This window comes from Alternaria arbusti, assembly GCF_024043155.1.
Source record: "Alternaria arbusti strain BMP 1465 chromosome Unknown scaffold_1, whole genome shotgun sequence".
Classification (NCBI taxonomy): Eukaryota; Fungi; Ascomycota; class Dothideomycetes; order Pleosporales; family Pleosporaceae; genus Alternaria; species Alternaria arbusti.
In genome coordinates, this window is record NW_026249941.1 from 3,589,079 (window position 1) to 3,610,531 (window position 21,453).

Below are 21,453 nucleotides of genomic sequence, written 5' to 3' on the forward strand. Positions count from 1 at the left end.
CCATCAATTCCATTCAATGCAAGTGGTATCAATACTCCATCATATATATCTCCTCCCGGCATCAAGCCCTCCCCTCGTTATGCCCGTCGCGCCGTCATCACGCCCACGCCCGTTTATTTACCAGCCAACTCCTTCTCGATATCCGCCTTAAGATCCTCAGGCTTCTTCGTGCTCGCCCACCTGCCCTTAACCTTTCCATCCTTGCCAACAAGGAACTTCTCAAAGTTCCACTTGACGCGCTTGAGGCCCATGAGGCCCGGCTTCTCGTTCTTGAGCCATTCGAAGGCGGGGTCTGCGGAAGAGCCGTTGACCTATGCGCAACAAAAAGGAAGTGAATTAGCGTGTGTTCATTGTATCGCATAAGCCGTGGTTTCGTTCGTTTCGTTGCTTACATCAATCTTTCCCAGCACGGGGAAGCTAACGCCATAGTTCAACTGGCAAAACTCCTGAATCTCGTCGTTGGAGCCTGGGTCCTGGCCACCGAACTGATTGCACGGGAAGCCGATGATTTCAAAGTCGTTGGGGTGTTTGGCCTTGACGTCCTTGTAGAGCTTCTCGAGGCCCTCGAATTGGGGGGTGAAGCCGCATTTCGAGGCTGTGTTTACGACGAGGACGACTTTGCCGTTGAGCTTGGAGAGGTCGTAGGGGGTGCCCTTTTCTGCGTGGGGTTGTTAGTTGCTGTTGCGAAGAGAGATGGGCGAGAGGGAGAGGAAAGAGAGGTGTGACGTACTGTCCTTGGGCTTGAAGTCGAAGAAGCTCGTTGCGGAGGCCATGGTTGTGTAGGGTGCTTTCTTTCCTGGTTCTTCTTTCTTTACGAAGACAGTCGTCTTCTCGAAAACAGGTATGTAGGAGCGTGTAGAAGTGGTATAAGCGCAAGGTGCAAAAGTGGTGGTAAGGCTTCGGAGCTTTAAGTCGTGTCGCAAAACAGGTCTGAAGTTCGTCGCGATACGCGGGGCTGTGCGGCTTGTCGCCCCTCCCAATCGAATCATAGCATGTGATCGTAATCGTAATCCTAAAATCCTACGCAAACGCGGAACTCCGTTGACCGTGTTTTGCTTACTCGAAGATTCGGTCTAGCCAGGCACGACTGTTTGACTGGCGGTTTGGGCTTACGCAATAAGACCCTGATGGAGACCCGATCTTTGGCTCTGGCCATCGGGCCTGACAGGTCAGACACAACCTCGGCTTGTCCCACCCACTGCGTACTACGGACGAAAATGCACCTGGCGGTGGGGCGCCGTTGACGACTTCGGTGATTGCTTGCTACATTTGGGACTTCACGCGATCGGCTTCTTTAGATAAAGAGAAGGTATTTGGAAGCATGAGGGGCTGCCGAAGTATGCCGGAGTTGGTGAGGGCGCCCACGACGTAGCAGCTCAGGCACACTCTACCTATTGCCATCAACGACACCAAAGGTCACACACACACACATGCACATGAAGAGTGATTTTGATAAAACAACAACAATATAAATAGCAAAACTACGTACAAAAGCAAGAACAATCTCTCCTCCAGCCACCAACGTCCGCGCGGCGGGTAATGATGGCTATACAAGACCGACCTCTTCTCCATGGTCATCCTTCCGAGAATTGACAACTAGCCAAAGAAATACAACTGTACTAATTACACTCCTCCGTTAACATTAGATCAATCTGATACATCAACCAACTCATGCCATGCATAGTGCAATGAGTAGACCTCAGTCCTTCTCCCCCTCAGCGGGGTTGCTGTCGCTCTAAAAGCTGACTAGCTATCCTTTGGCATCCGAGTCCACGGCTGGGACATGTCCTTGGCTCTGTATCCTGGGTTTTCTCCGGAGATTTGTGGCCATCCAGGGCAAGTGGCATCCATCCGAGACTTGTGGGAAGTCATGATCCTTCATCCGCGAGGCATGCGGGAATCCATCCGGCTTTCGGAGAACGCAGAAAATCAAACGCGATGTGTATGCATTGAAAAAACAAGGGTAGGGGTCCGGCTTTGTGATGACAAACCTGCTGGCGGTTGTCTCTGCAGACGGAGTCTACCAGACGTGTGCTTCATTCAGCCGCCGAAGACATCTCGGTACTGAGTGCAGATGTCGTGGAGGCCAACGACCTCCTTCGTCAACTGGATGTCGTCGCCGAGCTCGTTGGGGGCACTGAGATTGGTCAGAACATCAATGATGTGCTGCTTCTTGCTCAAGAACTCCTTGGTGAGAGCCTCTCGTCGCTGCTGGCGTTGTTGCTCGGCAGTGAGCTTGACAACCTTGACGCGCTTGTCACCAGTCTCCTCAGCCGACGCCTTGCGCTTGCGAGACGCCGACTTGCGAGGAGCCTGTCCTTGGACAGGCGGGGATGGCTCAGTAGTGGGCCCATCGTATTGGTGCACTCTCTTCATGTGGTCGAAGAGGTTGTAGCGACGAGGGAAGCCGTGACCTGGCACAGCGCGCTCACAGTCGCGGAAGTGGCAAAGGTGCGGCCTCGCGCCGTGACCGTGCATACCGTGCGCCTCACGTTCGTGACGGAGGAGGCATGCAGTAGAGGAGAACTGCACACCGACGCAGGTCTTCTTGTTGCAGCGGAAAGGCTTGAGGTGAGAGTCAACGTACTTGCTGTTGTAGGTGTCAGTGCATGTTGGGTTGTGTAAGAATGATACATACTCGTAGTTGCACTTCAAAGCGGTGGGCTTGTGGGTGCATCCGGCCTTGCCCTCCTCAGGGCAGTGGTACTTTCCATCCTTGTCTGGTGTCTGCTGGTAGAGAGGGTGGCTGCGGGCGACCTTGGTGCGCTCTTCTTCGAGCTTGGTCTCAGCTGCCTCAGACTGGGAGAGGCTGTCCTCGTTGTCTTCCACTGAGTGGGCGACAGATGCGGGCTTGGTGTCCTCGAGAACGTTGACTGTCTGAGGGAAGTGAACACTGGCGGTGCTGGTCGGGGTGCCGACGAAAGCGCCGAAGCCAGCGTCTTGTGCTGAAGCTCGCCGTGACTCCTCTTGGAGAGAGTATGACGATGAGTTGCGTAGGGTAGCGGGACGCTCTGAGGCATCATACGAGGCGCTGTGCCATCGCTGAGGCGAGTTGAACATGGTGTCGTTTGTCGGCCATGATGTGAAGGTGAAGGGGTTGTTCTGGAAGGTGGTCTCGGATGTAGCCCACTGTGGTGAGTCGGCGAGGGTGGAAGGTGCGAAGCGAGGCATGTTCGCTGGTGAGTAGTGTGTGTAGTCCTGAGCTGTAGAGTAATTAGCATATGTGAGGGGTCCCTCTGTGGCATTCCATGATCCGGATGTGGCTGGTTGCATGTGGCTCATGTCCAGGGTCTCCGGGAATGTGCTGTAGTTCTCCGAGCTCATTGTCGGCGAGTAGATGTCGCTGCCAACAAACTGGCTGCTGATCCGGCTATCCTGGTGGTGTAGCTCCGGCTTCTGGGCTCCGCGCCGGCTGGCGCCGCTCTGGCTCTGGTATGCGCTGTCCATGCTGCACTCCGAAGCAGTATCCTTGATTTCAAAGAATTCTGCTGTGTGCATGTCCTGGAAGTCTGAAGAGAAAGGAAAGTCCGGTGCGGAAACGACCGGGGCTGGGATTTCCTTCCTCCACTCAGTGATGTTTGAGATGTAGAAAGCACTCTCCGGTGGTGAGTCGAAGAAAGAGTCGCTGGACACCAAAGTTAGTATCCAAACGCGCAAACCTAACATGTTCGTGAAGATATACAAAGGAAAACGCCATGTTAGTATGTCCGAGGATGCCTATAGAAGAGTCAGTCAAAGCAGCGCAGAGGCGTCAGGGGTTAGCACGCACCTTAGGAAGCCAGTAAGATTGGGATTGTCTGCGAGGTAGCGACCTGGTTCCTGGGGCGGTAGGGACGGCATTGCGGGTGAGCTGAAACATCCACGAGTCCTTTGGCGAGAAGTTGTTGATCCAGTGTATAATCCAGTCAGATCCAGTAACGTCCAATGAAGCCAGGAAAGATGAAAGCGGAGCAAATCATCCAGAACATCTTATGCTCCTTCAACAGCAGTCAAGTTAGTTTCGGATCAATAGGTCGATGTGGATAGGCTGAAGCTTCAGCCTACAGTACGTACTTCGTATCTCCAAATGTTTCCAAATCAATCCATGACCATGGTGGTCCTCGTTAGCGTCCAGTGGGAAACCGTGGCAGGGTCCATAAGAAGTCCATGTGGCTGGAGGTGCTGAAGGCAGGTCCATGATGGCTTCATCCTTGTGGGCTCAATAGGTGTGGATTGCGTACATTGATACTACCAGTCGCGTGTCGCTGAGCGCAGTCGAACATAACATAAATGAACGACATTGCTGAGAGTTGCCTACGTTGTCCTGGGGGCGGTGCAGGGTTGCATACCGTTGTTGTTGGTCATCTTCCAGATAGTGCGTCGTAGCGCATGTAACTAGCGCGAGGATCCACTCGTGACTGTTGACCGCCGATTCAAGAGCTCTGCATGATAGCTTTGAAGTCGGGGCAGCGAGGCCTCGTGGTTGTCGTGTCTACAAACACTGCAAGGGCAGTGCGCTACGTCTCTCGAATCCAAGGCTGTCCTGGGAAGCATCCGGCATTGGGTTACTGAAGAAAAGTGGCCAAGTGGAGATCCTGTACCAGGGCGGCACATCCAGTGGAAGGTATCCTGTGGCATCCTTTGGGCATCCATGCGGGCTGTAATGGCGGCAAACAAAAACAAACAGTAGGAAAGAAATACATGAGTCTAGCAACACAGGATGTCGTAGTCAAAGGTAAGAAACGCGTAAAGCAGAACATGAGTTGGGGGGAAACCGTTGGGCAGTAAGTACCTGGATAGGGCTCCGTCTGGGCTCCGAATTGTCATCCTGAGCAAGGGCTCTTGTTTGAGAGTGTCGTCTTTGATGGTCGTTGCTAGCAAATTATGCCAGAAAAATCGCTCGAATGTGCTGGTTTGCAGAGGCGATTGCTGATGTCGTGTGTAGGAAGGTGTGTGATGTTGAGTTGAGAAGAGAGGGAGGAAACGAGCGGGACAATAATGTGTGGGAGGGCGTGCGTGCTGACCGGTTGGTGGCTTAGTTCAGTGCCAACGCATAGGAGACAGCCCCACAAGCATATCCCACGAGTAAAATCTTGTTGCGGTGCTTCGGCGGTACAAAAACCAATGGGCCAAAATCCTTCGGTGGCCGGGCTGGGAAGGCGGCTTTCTTATCAATTTGTGTCAAACGCTAACGTCACAGAGACGGCGCTCGGTTCTCCAGTTATCCTGCACGTCTCGCGACTTACATTGGAAGGACAGCGTTCCGAGTCGGCGAAATATCGATGTCGCTCATGGGTACGAATTGTGGGAATCTAAACTGAATTGTTGCCGGGGGATTGCCGGGCTTGCATAGTGGGAAGCGATCGCCGCTGCCAACCACCAACCGCGAGGCCGGATGGCGGCTCGACAACGCCGCCAAACCTGCAAAATCAGGGCCTGTTGCACCGGAGGTACACAAGATCGTTGTGATTCTCGTGTAGTCCCGCGATCAACATGAATAAACTTTACCCCGGGGATAATCCTCTCAAATCATGGCAACAATGCAAATGGAGAGGCTGAGCGTTGCGCACCTCCCGGCGAACGCGCAATAGCAATAGCGTTTGATTGATAAAATGTGGTGTATGGGACAACGGTGTCCCTCCCTCCCTTCAGCCGGCTCACCCGCAACGTTCCGCACTGACTGTCCCCTTGAAATCTTATTTATTCATAGGAGAAGGAGATGCGCGCGCGCACACATGCGGCGATGGGAGCTGCTTCTGAATCGGACTTCTGAATCGGATCTGACATGACTTCACGACAGACATGGCGGCACCTGCATACATCACAGTGATACAATCCCACTGAGATTGCCTTATCAAGCGTGCGCTGTGGCACAGGCATCGTCGGCGGCTGCTTTGAGAAACCACGCACAGCATTTAGCCTTGAGACGTTACCAGGCGACACATCGCTTACCCGGTGACGGGTGTCTGGCAGGCGCCTCAGATTGTGGCCTACTTGGTGGCGCATGCTCTCTGCGATACGGAAATACTGCAAAGTCTATTCATTGTCAGAAAGTGTTCGACCAGAATGTAGACGTGAATAATTGTGGGTTTTTTTGTGTCAGATAGGAGCGAAAGACATTGCTGATTTCGTTCCTCACTGTCCGAAGACTAAGATGAACTATGCTTTGAAAATTGTGGTATCATCAGGAAAGGGGGAGGCAAAGGACGAATGTAACATACCTTTGGTACCTAATTACATGGTGGCGTCCTCGTGGACCTGTCAGTTGTCAGGGTCCTCGGCCGGCGACGGCAAGGCGGACGTCGAGGCAAGGCAGCGCAGTCGATGACACGCACTGAGTTTGCGCCATGTGTGAGTGTATGTGTGTGCGGCTGCATTGAAAAGGAGAGTGTTGTGCGACAAAACTCGGACAGCTTGGATACGAGGGAGATTTTCTCTCATCGGCCCGGCTCTTCTGTGGCCGAGAGATCTGCATCAGTACCTGCCAATCTTCACCTGTAAGAACCAGTTTGATACCCAACGGCGGGGAGCCTCAAACTCTAAAGACACGGCTCAGGACGCGTGTCGCTTCTACCTCGGTTTCTTTGACTCAAGATGCGCCGGTCGCCATCGGTGTCGCGAAAAGATTGGTGGATGCTTGCATCGGAGAGGCGAGTGGCCTTGGAAGGTGAGGAGAAGTTCTGCAGTGCAAGAGCGGAAGACATTTTCTTCCAGCCTCGCTTATCCAATCGGGTAACGCGTCGTGTTTAGTCAGCCATCAAGTAAGCCATTGACGTCATGCACGTGATTTTGCCCGGGCGAGATTTGATCCCGCTGGCCCCTTGACGGTGAACTGGACGATTTACAGGGTCCGTGGAACGCAACACAAAGCAAGGTGAGTAGTTCGAGCAACGTCCTCTGATGACATCAACAGCGTTCGCACAAAAAGAAACAACGATGACCTGGTCGATACGGTACTCCGGAGTATGCACAAGACGTCAAGGTACCACCTGGCGATAAGGGTTTGGCAGCTTCAGCGCTCTGCAGCTGAACGGAGTTAGCCGTCTGGTCGAGCTGGTCGAGCTCGATGTGAAGCAGGGCAACGCGCGTGGCTGCTTTAGGTCTTGTTCTCAAACACACCGTCCACCACGCCGTCATGGTTCCAGTTTACCCCGGGATCAAGCAGTGATCGGGACAAGACCGATCTACTTCCAAAGGCTAGCGCGATCGATGTACTATGAATGGTACTAGCACGTGACTCAGCCCCCCAAGGGTCCGCCGACAATCCAACCGGTTCTGGAATCTCCCAGACTATCTTCGAGACCACGACTGTCAGCCTGGATCGAAGTCACGTTGTGGAGGACATGATAGCGGGGGTTCATCCCATGAAGCCCCGAGCCGTACATGACGCGTATGAATCATCAAGACCTGATTCGCTGGATAAGGACCCTTTGCTCTGATCAGTGAGCTCGTAAGCAGGTTGGCGTTCAGCAACTGCTCTTTCCATGTCATTGTTACAGAAATCAGGGTCCAAGCTGCACGTTTGGAATGCGGGGGAAGTCCACCATCGTCTGATTGGTACGATCACATATCGTCTGCGTAATGGTCAGGCCACGAGCGATCGTACCTTTGAAGACATTCAGCTGAACAACGGCTATATGAAGCTGCTGCTGTCCGTTGAGAAGATGGTATCACAACCACAAACATACACTCAGCCTCAATCAACAAATTAAACCAACTCCAACGTTCTCAAAAACTTCAATCAGTCCAACTACACCACACAATGCCTTCCCCATTCCAGCAGAAGTACTCTTCCCAGAACCACAAGGTCTTTGGCGACAACACCACCCCAGCCATGCCCGAAGCACCCAAGCAGGAGGCCGACCGTCGTTCTTCAGAGTCTTCAGTTGGCTCTTCATACTACGATGGCCGTCGTAGGGTATGTTATCCTCTCTGGGTTCATACTCAGGATTATTATATCAACAGTTGCTAACATCTCTCAGTCTTCCGCAGCTCAGCGATTTGGCAACCTAGAGGCCCTCAAGCGTCGTCAAGACGAAGAGAGCATGGCTCGTAGGCAGTCATTCCACGACGCATACGGAAAGCCAGGTTTCCTTGGAACTCTCTGGAACAAGTACGTCATGCCTCTTTTCCCTTGAACCTTGACACCTTGCTAACAATTTGTAGCTTCACTCGTGGTCCCATTACTCCTTCTCAGAAGTAGCTTGATTAGCATTCTGTTGTTTCTTTGACTGTATCCATTCAGCATGTTATAGCGATGACTGGAGTTTGATGAAGCATGCATTGCCGCATTTGCGCAAAAACAGCGTAGCGATGGAATTGGTCGGTTTTTAGACGACCACATGACTTGTATTATACCAAGAGGATGTATCATATTATGAACACTTTGTTCTCATGAGCCTTGTACCAGATGTTGTGATGTTTGTCTTAGCAAAAGCTTAGGTTCATGTGGGGGTGACCCACTATGTCACGATTGGTGTTCGCGACAGTGATGTTGGAGAGCACACGTAAATTCACATGAACAACACCTTCCACCAACTACGCGCTGCCTAAGCCCAAACTATCCTGACAACACAAGAACCTCGAAAAAATACAAGCTGAACACACACGTCTTGACCTAAGACACAGCGTGTACCAGTTCCTACCCCGCCAACGTCACCTCTTCATCACTCTTGCCTGCTTTCAATCGCATCCACCTAGAAGCGCACCACAACAACCCTTACGATGACTACAAGAACTCGCTCTCCGGGCTTCGGCGACACCACGAGCATCAACCTAAATCGCTTGTTGTCCAGATTAGACCGTTTAGTACTGGTCGACCCGTCACCGCAGTTGCGAAAGTCCACCTACGAGCGCGCACGTGTGAGCGCGGTAAGCTTCACACAGTTATACATTCTATTGCATACACTGATGGTATCATAGAACATTGAACATGCCCGTACCCTACTCCTCAGCCTCGAACACTCTGCCTCTACGATACCCTCCAAGTCGAAGAAAGCCGAACTACAAAACGACCTACAGCAGAAACGCGAACTCATAAAGCAACTCAACCAACGGATATACGAGCTTAATCAGCTAGACGACACGGAGTCAGAGGGATCGGTAGATTCTGATGAAGAAGACGCGGACCAGTTTCCCTCGTATGCACCGAGAGTGAAGACAGAAGCAGGGCGCGATGTGTCGACATCTACAGAAGGCAACGAAGCATTTCAGAATGCAGCACAAGGCATCGCGTCAGAACTGCGCCGAAGAGGCAAGCCAGAGGCGAACGCAGCAGGGACTCAATCAGCATCCGGCAACTCTTTGTTTCCGTCCAAATCTACCTCAAGCACAGCCGACCCTTCGCTTGCGAAAACAGAAGCGCTCCTCTCCCACGAACGCAACGAACAAGAAGAGCTCACGACGGACTTGCTAGATATGGCAAGACAACTGAAAGAGCAGTCAATACACTTTGGGAACACGCTCGAAGGGGACAAAGGCGTAGTGGATCGCGCACTTGCAGGGCTAGACAAGAACACGTTGAACATGGATGCTGCCAGCAGGAGAATGGGTGCCCTGCGGAGGATGACTGAAGGCAAGGGTTGGTGGGACAGGATCAAGCTGTATGGCATGATCGCGGGGCTATGGGTGATCGCCTTCCTGATCGTCTTCGTTGGGCCGAAGATTCGTTTCTAGGGCGACTCTCGATCCTGCCCATCCATGTCGCAGCCATCAGCCCTGAACAGTCGTATACGCATTGCAGGGGTTAGAATTGTTGGCGGAATCACAGCGCAAGCTCTGATCGACTGCGAGCATCACGAACAGCATCGTACGATTATTATACCCACCCAATTCACTTCATTTTCATATCGGTCTACACGCAGTACAGCGCATTGTTACCGTCCCAGTGGTTCAATCTTGAGTACTCCACGATGGGGCTGCCCGATCTTCACGGCTGAGCCACGTCAAATCTGGACCCTGCGCATCTGCATGTACCCGCTTAGCGGCTTCGAGCTTCATCTTAATGTGTGCTGTCGCTCGACAACAACATAACACAGCACCACGCACCCTTCTCACGCGATTTTTATTGTTATAATTGGTGTCGCGACAACATGGCCGCCATGGAAATGCACTCATTGGGCGCGCGCTGTACGTACTCGAAGCCTGACACGCCGTGACGGACAATCACTACCGCTCACAACCTACAATGCGCATTGCCTGACAAACATCTCCAGCACTAAACCACGCGTCCGCCGATACCGAAGCCGAGTACGACCGTCTCCGCGACCTTGCGCGCCAAGAAGCCGCAAAACGCTCCTCCTGCTTCGACAAAGCCCACCAAGCGTACGAATCCGGCGATGGAGCGCGCGCCCACGAGCTGTCCGAAGAAGGCAAAGCCCACGCCGCGAAGATGGACCAATACAACCGTCAGGCGCGCGACTACATCTTCAGGGAAAACAATGCCGAGGGCAGAGTCGCGGGCGACACCATCGATCTCCACGGCTTATTCGTCGAAGAGGCCGAGGATGTTCTGGAAGAGAGGATTAGGGTTGCGAGACAGAGAGGTGAAGGCCATCTACACGTTATTGTGGGCAAGGGAAACCACAGCAGGAATCATGTCCAGAAGATCAAGCCGAGGGTCGAGCAGGTGTGCCGCGAATTGGGATTGCAGTATCGCACTGAGGAGAACGAGGGTAGAATCTTTGTGAATCTGCAGGGTGGTGATGTGCATGAGATGCCGCCGCCTCCTCAGGCACCGAGCTATGGAGGGTATCCTGGACAGCATGGGGGTCAGCATGGGGGTCAGCATGGGGGTCAGCACGGTGGTCAACATGGCGGCCAGCAACATGGAGGTCACCAGCAGCATGGTGGTCAACAACATGGTGGCCAACAGCATCATGGACAACAGCAGGGTCAGAACGATGAGATTGAGCAGATGGCCAAGAAGGGCTTGTCTAGGTTGCTTAAGAAGCTTGGGTGCTGTACGGTTATGTAAGGCTGTCATTGATCTACTCTTGTGTAGGTTGCAGGGGTAGTACGGAGGGCTGCAGAGACGTTCAGAGCACGTTTGATACCCGCGGATTGGATGAAGAGATGAGGTTGGAAAGGGACGATTTGGATGTATATAGGTGGTATATATTTGGATATAGCAAAACCATAAGAGTATATGAAGTCCCACTAAAATATCGCGTTTCCTTGTTCATTACTTTTCACTTCTCATCTCACCAGCTGAACCTCTTTCGTATAAGAAAGAGATCCACCATGTAGACACAAAAGCCGTGCGGACTTCTCAAAAGAAACAGAAAGACACAGGAGCATCATCAGGAACAGATGATGGCATGGAACAACTGACATGAATTGATAGCCATCCATTTCAAAGTAAGAAAGAAACGGCGCAATCGAACGCACCGAGAAATCTCAGAGAAGAACTCAAGCTCATATGGATCTTGAATGCGCAAGCCCCACATGACATCGTCTTTCGCATTGAAACCAGAAGTGCTCCCGAAGATGATGAAAATATGCTCACTGCAACCTGTATAATGCTCAATCAAGCCGAGACGTGCATCGTATACTTTGCACAATGGAGTCGGCTGCAACGACCTGACATCATGCTGCACCCTGCCGATAAGGCTGGTACGACGGAGGCGTTCCCTTCCTTCCGAAGACGCATGTAACAACGTTTGTGCGAAACCTTGTGTAATGAGTGACGTCTTGTGTGCTGTGGAGACGGATTGAGGATGTGAGATCCATGGTGTTCATAAGGCTGCATGTGCATCTCATCTGAACAGAGAAAATGGCGAGGATGTGTAGTGATACAGCGACGTCATCTTGTCCTGTCTGATATCCTGTTCTCTGAATGCAACAGAAGCTTCGATAGATTAGTCTGGTGTAACGAACCTTTGATGAAAGTCGCGAATGACGTTCACGGAGCCCCGGCCCGTTCCTCCACTTTCCATGCGCCTCGGACGCTGAGCACCCTAACATTCTACACCTAAACAACCAACACATAAAGTACACAGCATGATGACACAGACGCAACCGCCAGCCATCCCGTCGCCTCGGCCAGACCTCAGCGCCAAACTCCCCAAGCTCGTCCCCCGCAAACGCGCCCCCACATCGCGAGAACCGCCGTCTGCCCCTCCCCCACCGACGCCCTCGTTACCCGCGCCGCCGAATCTAGAGAGACATACGTACACGCGACCCTCGAGGCGCATATTGAGCCCAGAAGATCACCAGTTGTTCCTCAAGAGCAAGACATGCACGCTAGTCGAAGCGTTCGTGTTCGGCATCGCCGACTCAGTACGCGACCGCAGCATCTCGAGCATCAAAGATGAAGAAGTCACAGTCACAGTCAAGACAGTCGTGCAGATACTAGCAGAAGCGGAAAAAGTGCTAGACAGGTGTCCACCAGAAGATACAGGCTCGCGCTTCGGCAACCCAGTCTTCCGCACCTTTCTCGATGAAGTCGAGACCGTGTTACCGCTATGGCACGAGAAGCTCGGGTTGAACGACAAGGCGCAGGTCGATGAGATAGCGACGTACCTCCACAACTCCTTCGGCAACAAGCGAAGAATAGACTACGGCTCCGGTCACGAACTCAACTTCTTCCTCTGGCTGCTCTGTCTAAACCGCATCGGCATACTCCCCGATACTACCTTCCCTGCGCTCGCCCTCGTCGTCCTCCCCGCATACCTCCGCCTTATGCGTCGCGTCCAGGAATCATACTACCTCGAGCCAGCGGGTTCGCATGGTGTCTGGGGCCTGGACGACTACCAGTTCCTTCCGTTCTTGTTCGGCGCAGCGCAACTGCTTCATCACCCCTACATCACACCGAAGAGCATACACAACGCGTTGGTACTGGAAGAAGAGAGCAAGGAATTCCTTTACCTGGATCAAATATCCTTCGTCAACTCCGTCAAGAACGTCGAGGGTCTGCGCTGGCATTCACCCATGCTGGACGATATATCCTCTGCGAAGTCATGGGCGAAGATCGAATCTGGGATGCGGAAAATGTTCCGCAAGGAGATTCTGGAGAAGCTACCTGTTATGCAACATTTCCTGTTTGGTAGCTTGGTGCCGCCTGTTGAGGGCATGAGCACGGAAGAAGAGGCGGGTGTGGAGAAGGAGGAAGAAGAGGAAGAGGGTGGGGAGGTCAAGGTTTTTGATGATGAGACGGGGAAGAGACATGTACATGCGAGTGCGGGTTGGGGTGATTGCTGCGGTATTCGTGTACCGGCTGCGGTTGGCGCGGAGGGTGAGGCGAGGAAAGGTGGTGCGAGGGGGTTAAGGAGGGTACCATTTGATTAAGACTTGAATAGACCATGAAGAGTGCAGATGGGTGTCTGTAAAAGAATAAAAAAAGACTCCGTTAAAAGACTACAGATCCGAGAAGAAGAAATGGGTATAAGACTCCACTGATGGTGTCGGGTATACCTAGGTAGACTAACAATCAACAAATCCACACCTCCAACTCAAACCAAAGCTACCATCCGAACCTCCCCCAACAATCCCACCCCCACCATCCACCATCTCTACCCCATCACCCCACGCCTATCATTCCACCCGACCAACCGTCGCAGCCCTCCTCCTCCTCGTCCCCGCCTCCAAATTCAACAACGCAAACCTCTCCAACAAAACCGCCCTCTGCACCACCGTCTCCTCATCTTCCCCCTCCTCCTCCTCCTCCTCCTCCTCCTCCTCCTCCTCCTTATCCCCTACCCTATCCCCAACCGGACTCTCCACCCTCCGTCCCACATACCCATTCTCCTCCAACACCTCACCCAACGCACTCCTCGTACTGCTCTCAAACGCAATGCCAAACCCGCCGCCAGTCCGCGACATGGCGGTCGCGGTGCACAGCCAATTCTGTGTGGCGGCTGCTACGCGGCTTACGGTTGTGGCGCCGGGTGGGGAGCGGCGGGCGGTGAGGAGGGAGAGGGCGGCGAGCGGTTTTTTGAGCTTGGTGGTTAGGGAGCGGGTTAGTTGGAGGGGTGTGCGGTGTCGGGGTTTGGGTCCGGGTGGTGCTGGTGGGGCGGTGGTGTCTGGGGGGATGGGTGTGCTGGTTTGGGGGCTGGCGAGTGTGGTTGTTAGGGGGGCGGGCAGGGTGAGGGTTATTGTTGGTGTTGCTGGTGGTGATGATGGTTGTTTGTCGTAGGGTGGAAAGGCGGATTGGGCTGTTGAGGTGGATGAGGTTGAGGCTGAGGTGGAGGGCTTGGGTGTGTCGACTGTGGTTACTGAGACGGAGTTTCCTAGGGTTGTAGAAGGGGTGTTTGGTTCGTTGAATGCGAGACTTGTGAGTCTGCGTCTGATGTTTAGGGTGTTGCTGGGGAGTAATGTTGTTAGAGTCAAGTTGGAAGAGAAAGGCGGTAGTGGGGAAAGAGGAGGATGTATAGGGGGACTTACAGGGGAGTCTTCGTGTCGGAGTCACGATGAGGCGTGTCTGCTGGATGTAGAAGTGGTGACGGTGTTGAGTTTGTGCGAGAGGGTATCGGAGTAGACAGCTCTAATCGGCGAGGTTGTTGCGGAAATGGTGATGGCGAAGGCGTAGTAACTGCAGAGTTGGTGACAAGCAACCGGTTCTGTGCTTCGCCATCTTGACGAACTGGCACCCGCTGAGCTTGTGGTGACGGATATTGACGAGCTCTCAGCGAAGCTGGGTCTTCTACAAGACGATGCTGCTGCTGACTCGAAGAAGACGAAGCCCGTGATGATGGAGTGTGGGAAATTCTCAGCGAGCCAGAGCCTTCTACCCGGCGGTGCTGCTGCTGAGCCACCGGCGACGGAATCGAAGAAGGCGGCAGCGAACGATCTGGCACTGGCTGAACTCGTGGCAATGGACTGTGAGCTACTCTCAGCGAGCCAGAAACTTCTGACACTGGACGAGGCTGTGGTGAAGGAGTAAGGGGAACACCCAGCGGGATATACGTTCCAAACCGACGAGACTGCTGCTGAGCCGCAGGCAACGGCGAAGAAGGAGGCGAACGTCTTGACCTTGACCTGTCGATACGCAACGGCCTGGGTACGTCGACGTCCTTCGCATCTGGTACTGACTGTAGAAGCGGCATGGCTAGAACGAGGAGATGGGTATCAAGTCGCTGAACGCACGTCAATGAAGGAGAGAAGATGTTGAGAGTCGTTGACAAAGAAATCGTCTGGGTATCTGGCAAAAGAGGAGAATCTTGGGGAACTGAGGTACTAGGTCCACCGGCCCTCTTGTACTGAGTTGCTTACATACTCCAGGGTGTTCTCGTGCTGTAATGGATTAGTCGCCATGATGCAGGTGTATGCTCTATCGCATCGTCTTTGAGCTCCGGAGGGTTAGCAGCTCTCCGTTTCCAGTGTTGATGTATTTGGTACTGTTGAGACTCAGGGTCAACCATGCTGTGCATTTGCATGTGAAAGCAGTCTTTTGAGACATCTTGATGCGTCCAACAGCGGCGGTCCGTGATCACAAAACTTCATGTAACCTTGGAATTCAGGGACGACGCATGCCTCGTCTTTACAAGAGACAGCGATCGACGGTGTAAGCGCAAGCCACCACAACGGACTGGCTGAAATATCAATAAATGCTTTCAAAAGACAAGAAAGTGGCTGAACACCTACTAATATACCATCTTCTGCCCTCGTAAGTCCTTATCCAAAGAGACCCTTTCTCCTCATCCAGTCTCCACTACCCAGGTTCACGTCAAGGGTCAACCAGTGCCGCACCCAACATCCCGATAGCGATATTACAATGACACCCTTATCATTGCATCACCTTTACTTCTTCATATTTCTACTCGTAATAATACTGACATGGTTCCTTTCCGACTCAAACAGTGCAGCCGTCATGCCGTTGCCTTCGGACAAACAAGTGAACACCACAGAACAAACGTAGTAAACCGAACCAAAATTCCATTCTAACATCCGGGGTGACGATATAGTCTACCCTTTGCAACGCCTAAGTGAACGCCCATCTATGCATGCTATACTAATAATCTTGCCAAACCAAAGTACGGCGCAGTACCAAAGATTCTAACCCAATATGATGCCTCATGTGCGGCGCGTAACGAAGTCCGAAAAACAAAGGGTCTGCACAAGGCGACCATGAGACCCCGTCCCAGATGAACCACCCTAAATGTGCAACCAAAAAAATGAAGAACAGAAGAAGTTCTACGTAGCCGAAGCCGACAAAACAACGGATCCACTCCTACATGCCATGACCTGAACATACTCTCCGTCGGCATTCAACATGATGCCCTTTGCAGCCTCTTCGTCGACTGGCTTTTCAACTTTCTTCAAGAAAGATTGAGGAATTCCAGTAGTACGTTTGGCTTGGAAAACAGGCTTGAAATCGGGATCGTCGTTGGTTGGATGCACCCATCTAATCATCCAATTCACTAGGCGCCTCTTCAAGCTTGTGTCTCCTCTCCTCATCCATCTCCTTATAACTCGCCCAGGACAGCAGACTAAACGCGCCGATGATGAGAAGTCCTCCAACAATAGCCGCGGGTGTAAGAGGTGAATTGAGCGGTGGGGGCAGAAGCTGGTCGACGAGCGCGACAATGAAGATGGTGAGGAGGGCGGCGACGGAGGAGAGGACGGGCGAGGTGAGGGAGATGAGCGCGAGGAAGGCTCCTGAGAAGGCTGCGTAGAACGTTAGTATGACGGTGTTTTGGGGAAGGAACGGAGGGATGAACATACTAGCATTGGCCAAAACACTGATTGCCATCATCCACGCCTGCTCTCCATGCGGCAGCTCAAACAACTCCCAGCCCATGTAATGCAAGAATGGCAGCGGAATCCACAGCACGCTCAAAGTGAACGCGCCAATCAAACTACCAAACAGGTTCGCGAAAATAACACCCTTGTTCGGTGCGGCGCCTTCAGGCGGGCACGCGAGTCTCTTGTACAGCACTTCGTACAGGCCATACAAGACACTGCCAATACCAATGACGAGGTTGCCAAAAGCGCGGTTCTCAGCTTCGTGCGACGGGGGCGCCTTGTCGCCGCCGGCTCCGCCTCCGGATTTAGAACCGTGCTTTGCGGGGGACTGGTCGCCGTATGCGACGACGAAGACGCCCACGATGGCGATGGCGACGGCAACGACCTTGCTCGCGCGTACTTTCTCGTGGAGGATGGGGATGCTGAAGGCGTAGGCGAAGAAGGCAGAGCAGTTGTAGATGGCGGTCAAGTCGCTGGCTGTCGTCTGGTTGACGGCTACGTACCAACTTCCGCCGGCGAGCGTGAGAGCGCATGTGATGAAGGATGTCATCTTGAGCATGTAGCGGACGGGCGAGACTTGGGATTGGCGCGGCGTGGGGTGTAGGTTCTGGTGCTGGACCATGAGGGCGGTTTGGCGCAGCAGCTGGACGTGGCGCCGCCAGAAGGTCGGCCACGGTTCGTTCCAGTGCTGGAGTCGCAGCAGGAAGAGGGTCGCGGGCCAGAGCACTATCCACGAGCCGTGCGTCATGTACAGCATGCAGTACGGCTTCTCCCATTTCAACTGATGCTGGATGTATACCGCCGTCTCGGTCTGCACTGTAAAGCTCACCAGACTCAGCGCAAGCAGAAACGCGGCGTAAGTGTACTTCTTCCGCGTCTCGTGCTTGGCTTGCATCTCGGGATCCCGCTCGTGGAAGTGATGTGTGCTCCTTCCCAACAACCCGTCGTCCATGTTGTCGTCCTCCGTCTTGCGCCCGAGCAGGGGCGCATTCGCGCGCCCATACTCGGCATGGTCCAATGAGGGTCTCAGATCTGACGGCATGGCCGCGTCGTGTTCATCCCAGTCGTCGAACTCGAGTTCTGAATTGCCAGGGCTATCTGGTTCTCTGAGCGCTGACTTGCCGTTGGCTTTGCGATGTTGGCGCGACGAAGAGCGTGTGCGAGAGAGTTGGCGAGAACTCGACCCGGAAGCGACGACGGGCGAGGTACTTCTATTTGGGGGCTCGAGGGTGAAGTCCTCGGAGAGGGTGTGGACGAGAGTCTTGCGAGGATGCGGCGGAGGCTTCTTCCTCAGCGGTATGGACTCAGCAGGCATAAGGTGAGTGGAGGCGCAAGCGAATGACAGTACCGGATGGTAGGTGAGTGGGACCGCTGCACGCGTGTGATAGTCTTGGGCGGCAGGACACTATGCTGTCTTGGACAGTGGTAAGCAGCTGGCGATATCCAGGTGTTCACAATGCGATGCGGCCCCTGCATCCCCAGGTGCCGTAACCTCCGCGAGAACTCCGCTCCAAGAGCCCAGTGTCCAATCGCGCGCCAGCTACCTCCGTGCCCACGCGTCCCAGCATGCCCACAAACTTAGACGCTCCCCCTTTCATCTCCATCCTCCAAAAACACGCTCTGCGGCTCCATCACGTCCGTCACGAAGGTTGGGTGTCGACCGCAGTTCCGCCTGAGCACGTCATAGCTTAGCCTCATGCGTGAGAGCGAGCCGCCTTGCATCTAGGGTCATGTGAGAGATAATAACCCCACGCACACCACCTGGGCACCCATGTGCCAGCAAGTGTCTCGCATTAGCGGCACACTCATGAACCATGAGCGCGGCCGGATGTTTTCGAGATACACGCGGTAACCTAGGTACTTTGGGTTGGAAACTGGGCGCCGTCGTTGGTGGAGGGGAGAGAAGTGGTGGTTGCGCCTTGAAAACTAACAGAATAGAAGGCGCACAAGACTTGTAGAGATAAGACATGAGTGATGCTCTTACAGTCCAGCCCGCCTTTGTCCATTTTCGGCTCTCTATGTCTTCGCAAGCCATCCTGCCTTTGCAAGCACCCATTACTGCATTCAGGGAAAAGACTGGGCACGTATCTCCCGCGAAGTATAACTATAGAAAAAAGCTAAGGAGGCTATATCGTCTTCGGATAACTACAGACCTGTTTGTTGTACCATTGTAGACTTCAGCGCATCTGTTTAGTTCCTTCCTTGTATAAGATGCGTTATAAACCCTGGAAACGTCTTGATACTCCAGCCGTATGCACCCCGACAGGTGCGTACCCACATGGCATGCTTGCGACACGTGAAAGTTGATCCAACTTGGCGCACGACATCCTCTTGGCAATGTTGATGAAGGCGAGTAGCTTGCGAGAAAGACACATCGCCAAACAGTAGACCAGACTTGAATACATGTATACATTAAGAGATAGATGTCTCGCTATCTTGATCATAAATACTCGTTAATCCACCGAACCAACCCAGCCCAAAACCTCACCACAAAAGCCCTACAACGGACTCCCATCCAGTCCCTCAGCCCGTTCCTGTGTCTCCGCCTCCTCCAACTCCTGCAGAATCTCCGGTAACATGGACTCGACGTCTTCCTCGCGCTCGCCCAGCGCTTTTGCGATAAGCTTCTTATACGTGCCTTGCTTCTCACTCATGCCTGCCACACTGAGATTACTGACAACTTCTCGGACGAGTTCTCGCCGCTCGAGTTGCGCGCGGTGTAGTAGGAGAGCTAGTCGCATCTTTTCTGTAACGTCCACAGGCGAAGTATCGGCATTTTGCTGTGGCATGCTACTGCATAGGCGGCGGAGTTCGGCTTTTTGTTCAATCTCAAGTAGGGACTCGGCTTCTTCCACAAGTAACCGTAGTTCTTCTTCTTGCTGCCGATCTGCTTCGTCGTCGTTGAGGTCGATGTGTATGCCATTCGACATGAGCTGGAGCTCGGCAACTTGTTTCCGGACGGCTTCCAGTTCGGCTTGGCGTCGCTTGACTACACGTTCTGCGTCGAATGATTCCGCCTCCTTCTCTTGCAGTTCGGATTCGTATGCCTCGGCTAGCTCTTTGCACTTTTCCAGCAGCGTTGGCGCGACTTTGTTCATGAGATTTGAAGCGGTCTGTGAGCGGTACTGAATAGGTTCTCGGACAGCCATGCTGGGAAATGGCACTGGAATTAGTGGGCCTCCATCTAGTTGTGGGACGTGTCCATTGAGTCTGTGTTCTGGTGGTGGCGCGAAAGGTGACGATGAAGCTTGCCGTGGGCGTCCATGCGTTCGTCGTCGACTGTTGAGCTCCCTGATCAGATCGTCTGCCGTCTCGCCCTTTTTGTTCATGATGTCTACGGAGACATTACGTCCCAGCAAACTTCGCACGCATTTCCTCGCCCCGTTCCGCGCAGCAATCATGATCGCCGTGTCGCCATTCTGGTCTACTGCGTTCAGTAACCGTGTCACCTCGTCTGGTATCCATGTTTCTGACAGCTTGTTGATGATGCAGTCGAGATACCACCTCGCGCAAACGTACTTGTTGGAGCTGCTCGTTGTCGCTGCGATGTGATGGAATACGGTACTTCCAAACCAATCTGTCCGGTGAACTGTCTGCTGAAAGATCTTGACCATGCTGGGCATAGTCTCCTTGTCAAAGTTATTGGTGAACATGACGGCGCGCATGAGGGGTGTCTCTAGGTTGTTCGACAGACAATCAATACGCGCTCCCCGATGTATCAACTCCTTCACAACCCCCACATCGCCCATAGCCGCCGCCCAATGCATGGCTGCATGTCCCTTCTCGTCGATCGGGCGGTCCAGATTTATGCTCTGCGGTGGTTCAGGCCATGAGACGGCGGATTCGTGGTCTAACAGCATGAAGTAGTCCAGCAGCTGATCGGCCCATATTTGGTGTTGCTGGTCGAGCAGGGACATTTGATCCATCCCCCTCTTGCGCTTCCTATTGCCGCCCGTCGAGTATGAATCCAGCATATCTGCGTCGCCCAGCATCGACTCCGAAATGACAGTCTCGTTGTCCGGTGTCTCCTCGCGGAAGATCTGCGACCTGATCTGGGAGGCCTCGTACGGCTCTTCGCTAACTTGCGACTGCGCGCTGGTGGTTACGAATGCTGCGATATCAGTCAGCCCAATCTCCCGTATCCATGCTTGACAACGACCAATGAGAGTGACCTCGTACACTGCATAGACTCAAGCGAATAGACGTTTTTACCATTCCGAGCAGCCGCAGCCGCAGTTTGCTTGGGCGGCTTCATGCGGTTCGACGCAGCAGTCGCATGCTTGGGTGCAGGAGGAGGGCTGCGGTCGCCAGGGACATAGTCGAAGATGGCGCGCATCTTGTCCAGGACGCCGTTCCGCTCTGCCAGATGACGTCCCTCCTCCAGCGGTATCCATGTGCCCTGGTATTTGCCATAGCCGCCCTGGACCTTTTCATGCACGCCCTTCTGGACTTCGCGCTCGAGGATGCGGGTTCGCGCAGGCTTGTCGTAATCGGCTACCTTGAGGATGTGGGTCGCGTTGATCCAGTCGTCGGCGCGGCGGCGCATGACATGGTTGCCGTTGACATTGCACTCGTAGACGGGGACCTGCAGGCGGGCTTTGTCAGTGCATCGTCGCAAAGGTGAGGTGTCGCAAGCAGTGGGGAGTGCGCACATTACTGTATGTTGCCGAGTAAATCTTGCCATCGGGCGCGGGGGGCATCTTCACCATTCGGTTAGCTGTAGAAGGTGTCTCGGGGCGTGTCAAGTGATTTCGTGAAGGCGTGTCTGCGGTTCGCGTCAGACCTGGGGGA

General features: G+C 53.5%; 9 protein-coding genes across 9 annotated transcripts; 4 read left to right on the forward strand and 5 right to left on the reverse strand.

Annotated features, from left to right (window-relative positions):
- Positions 1–113: 113 nt before the first annotated feature.
- On the reverse strand, positions 114–773 carry GPX1 (glutathione peroxidase gpx1; the record flags this gene model as incomplete). The annotated part of the gene is made up of 3 exons (XM_051441867.1): positions 114–311; positions 393–658; positions 731–773. 3 exons carry the CDS (start codon positions 771–773, stop codon positions 114–116), a joined length of 507 nt encoding a protein of 168 aa, XP_051308038.1.
- A 1,267-nt stretch (positions 774–2,040) lies between these two features.
- Positions 2,041–3,840, reverse strand: J4E86_001298 (uncharacterized protein; the record flags this gene model as incomplete). Its single annotated transcript, XM_051441868.1, has 3 exons — positions 2,041–2,590; positions 2,639–3,625; positions 3,770–3,840. 3 exons carry the CDS (start codon positions 3,838–3,840, stop codon positions 2,041–2,043), a joined length of 1,608 nt encoding a protein of 535 aa, XP_051308039.1.
- Positions 3,841–7,741: 3,901 nt separating this feature from the next.
- Positions 7,742–8,182, forward strand: J4E86_001299 (uncharacterized protein; the record flags this gene model as incomplete). The annotated part of the gene is made up of 3 exons (XM_051441869.1): positions 7,742–7,897; positions 7,962–8,092; positions 8,146–8,182. 3 exons carry the CDS (start codon positions 7,742–7,744, stop codon positions 8,180–8,182), a joined length of 324 nt encoding a protein of 107 aa, XP_051308040.1.
- A 521-nt stretch (positions 8,183–8,703) lies between these two features.
- Positions 8,704–9,654, forward strand: J4E86_001300 (uncharacterized protein; the record flags this gene model as incomplete). Its single annotated transcript, XM_051441870.1, has 2 exons — positions 8,704–8,850; positions 8,902–9,654. 2 exons carry the CDS (start codon positions 8,704–8,706, stop codon positions 9,652–9,654), a joined length of 900 nt encoding a protein of 299 aa, XP_051308041.1.
- A 416-nt stretch (positions 9,655–10,070) lies between these two features.
- On the forward strand, positions 10,071–10,954 carry J4E86_001301 (uncharacterized protein; the record flags this gene model as incomplete). Its single annotated transcript, XM_051441871.1, has 2 exons — positions 10,071–10,107; positions 10,194–10,954. The coding sequence occupies 2 exons, from the start codon at positions 10,071–10,073 to the stop codon at positions 10,952–10,954; spliced, it is 798 nt and encodes a 265-aa protein (XP_051308042.1).
- Positions 10,955–11,979: 1,025 nt separating this feature from the next.
- On the forward strand, positions 11,980–13,266 carry J4E86_001302 (uncharacterized protein; the record flags this gene model as incomplete). Its single annotated transcript, XM_051441872.1, has 1 exon — positions 11,980–13,266. The coding sequence occupies one exon, from the start codon at positions 11,980–11,982 to the stop codon at positions 13,264–13,266; it is 1,287 nt and encodes a 428-aa protein (XP_051308043.1).
- Positions 13,267–13,512: 246 nt separating this feature from the next.
- Positions 13,513–13,800, reverse strand: J4E86_001303 (uncharacterized protein; the record flags this gene model as incomplete). The annotated part of the gene is made up of 1 exon (XM_051441873.1): positions 13,513–13,800. One exon carries the CDS (start codon positions 13,798–13,800, stop codon positions 13,513–13,515), a length of 288 nt encoding a protein of 95 aa, XP_051308044.1.
- A 2,521-nt stretch (positions 13,801–16,321) lies between these two features.
- J4E86_001304 (uncharacterized protein) lies at positions 16,322–17,977 on the reverse strand (the record flags this gene model as incomplete). The annotated part of the gene is made up of 2 exons (XM_051441874.1): positions 16,322–16,584; positions 16,642–17,977. The coding sequence occupies 2 exons, from the start codon at positions 17,975–17,977 to the stop codon at positions 16,322–16,324; spliced, it is 1,599 nt and encodes a 532-aa protein (XP_051308045.1).
- Positions 17,978–19,160: 1,183 nt separating this feature from the next.
- J4E86_001305 (uncharacterized protein) lies at positions 19,161–21,371 on the reverse strand (the record flags this gene model as incomplete). Its single annotated transcript, XM_051441875.1, has 3 exons — positions 19,161–20,773; positions 20,842–21,247; positions 21,315–21,371. The coding sequence occupies 3 exons, from the start codon at positions 21,369–21,371 to the stop codon at positions 19,161–19,163; spliced, it is 2,076 nt and encodes a 691-aa protein (XP_051308046.1).
- Between the last annotated feature and the right edge of the window lie 82 nt (positions 21,372–21,453).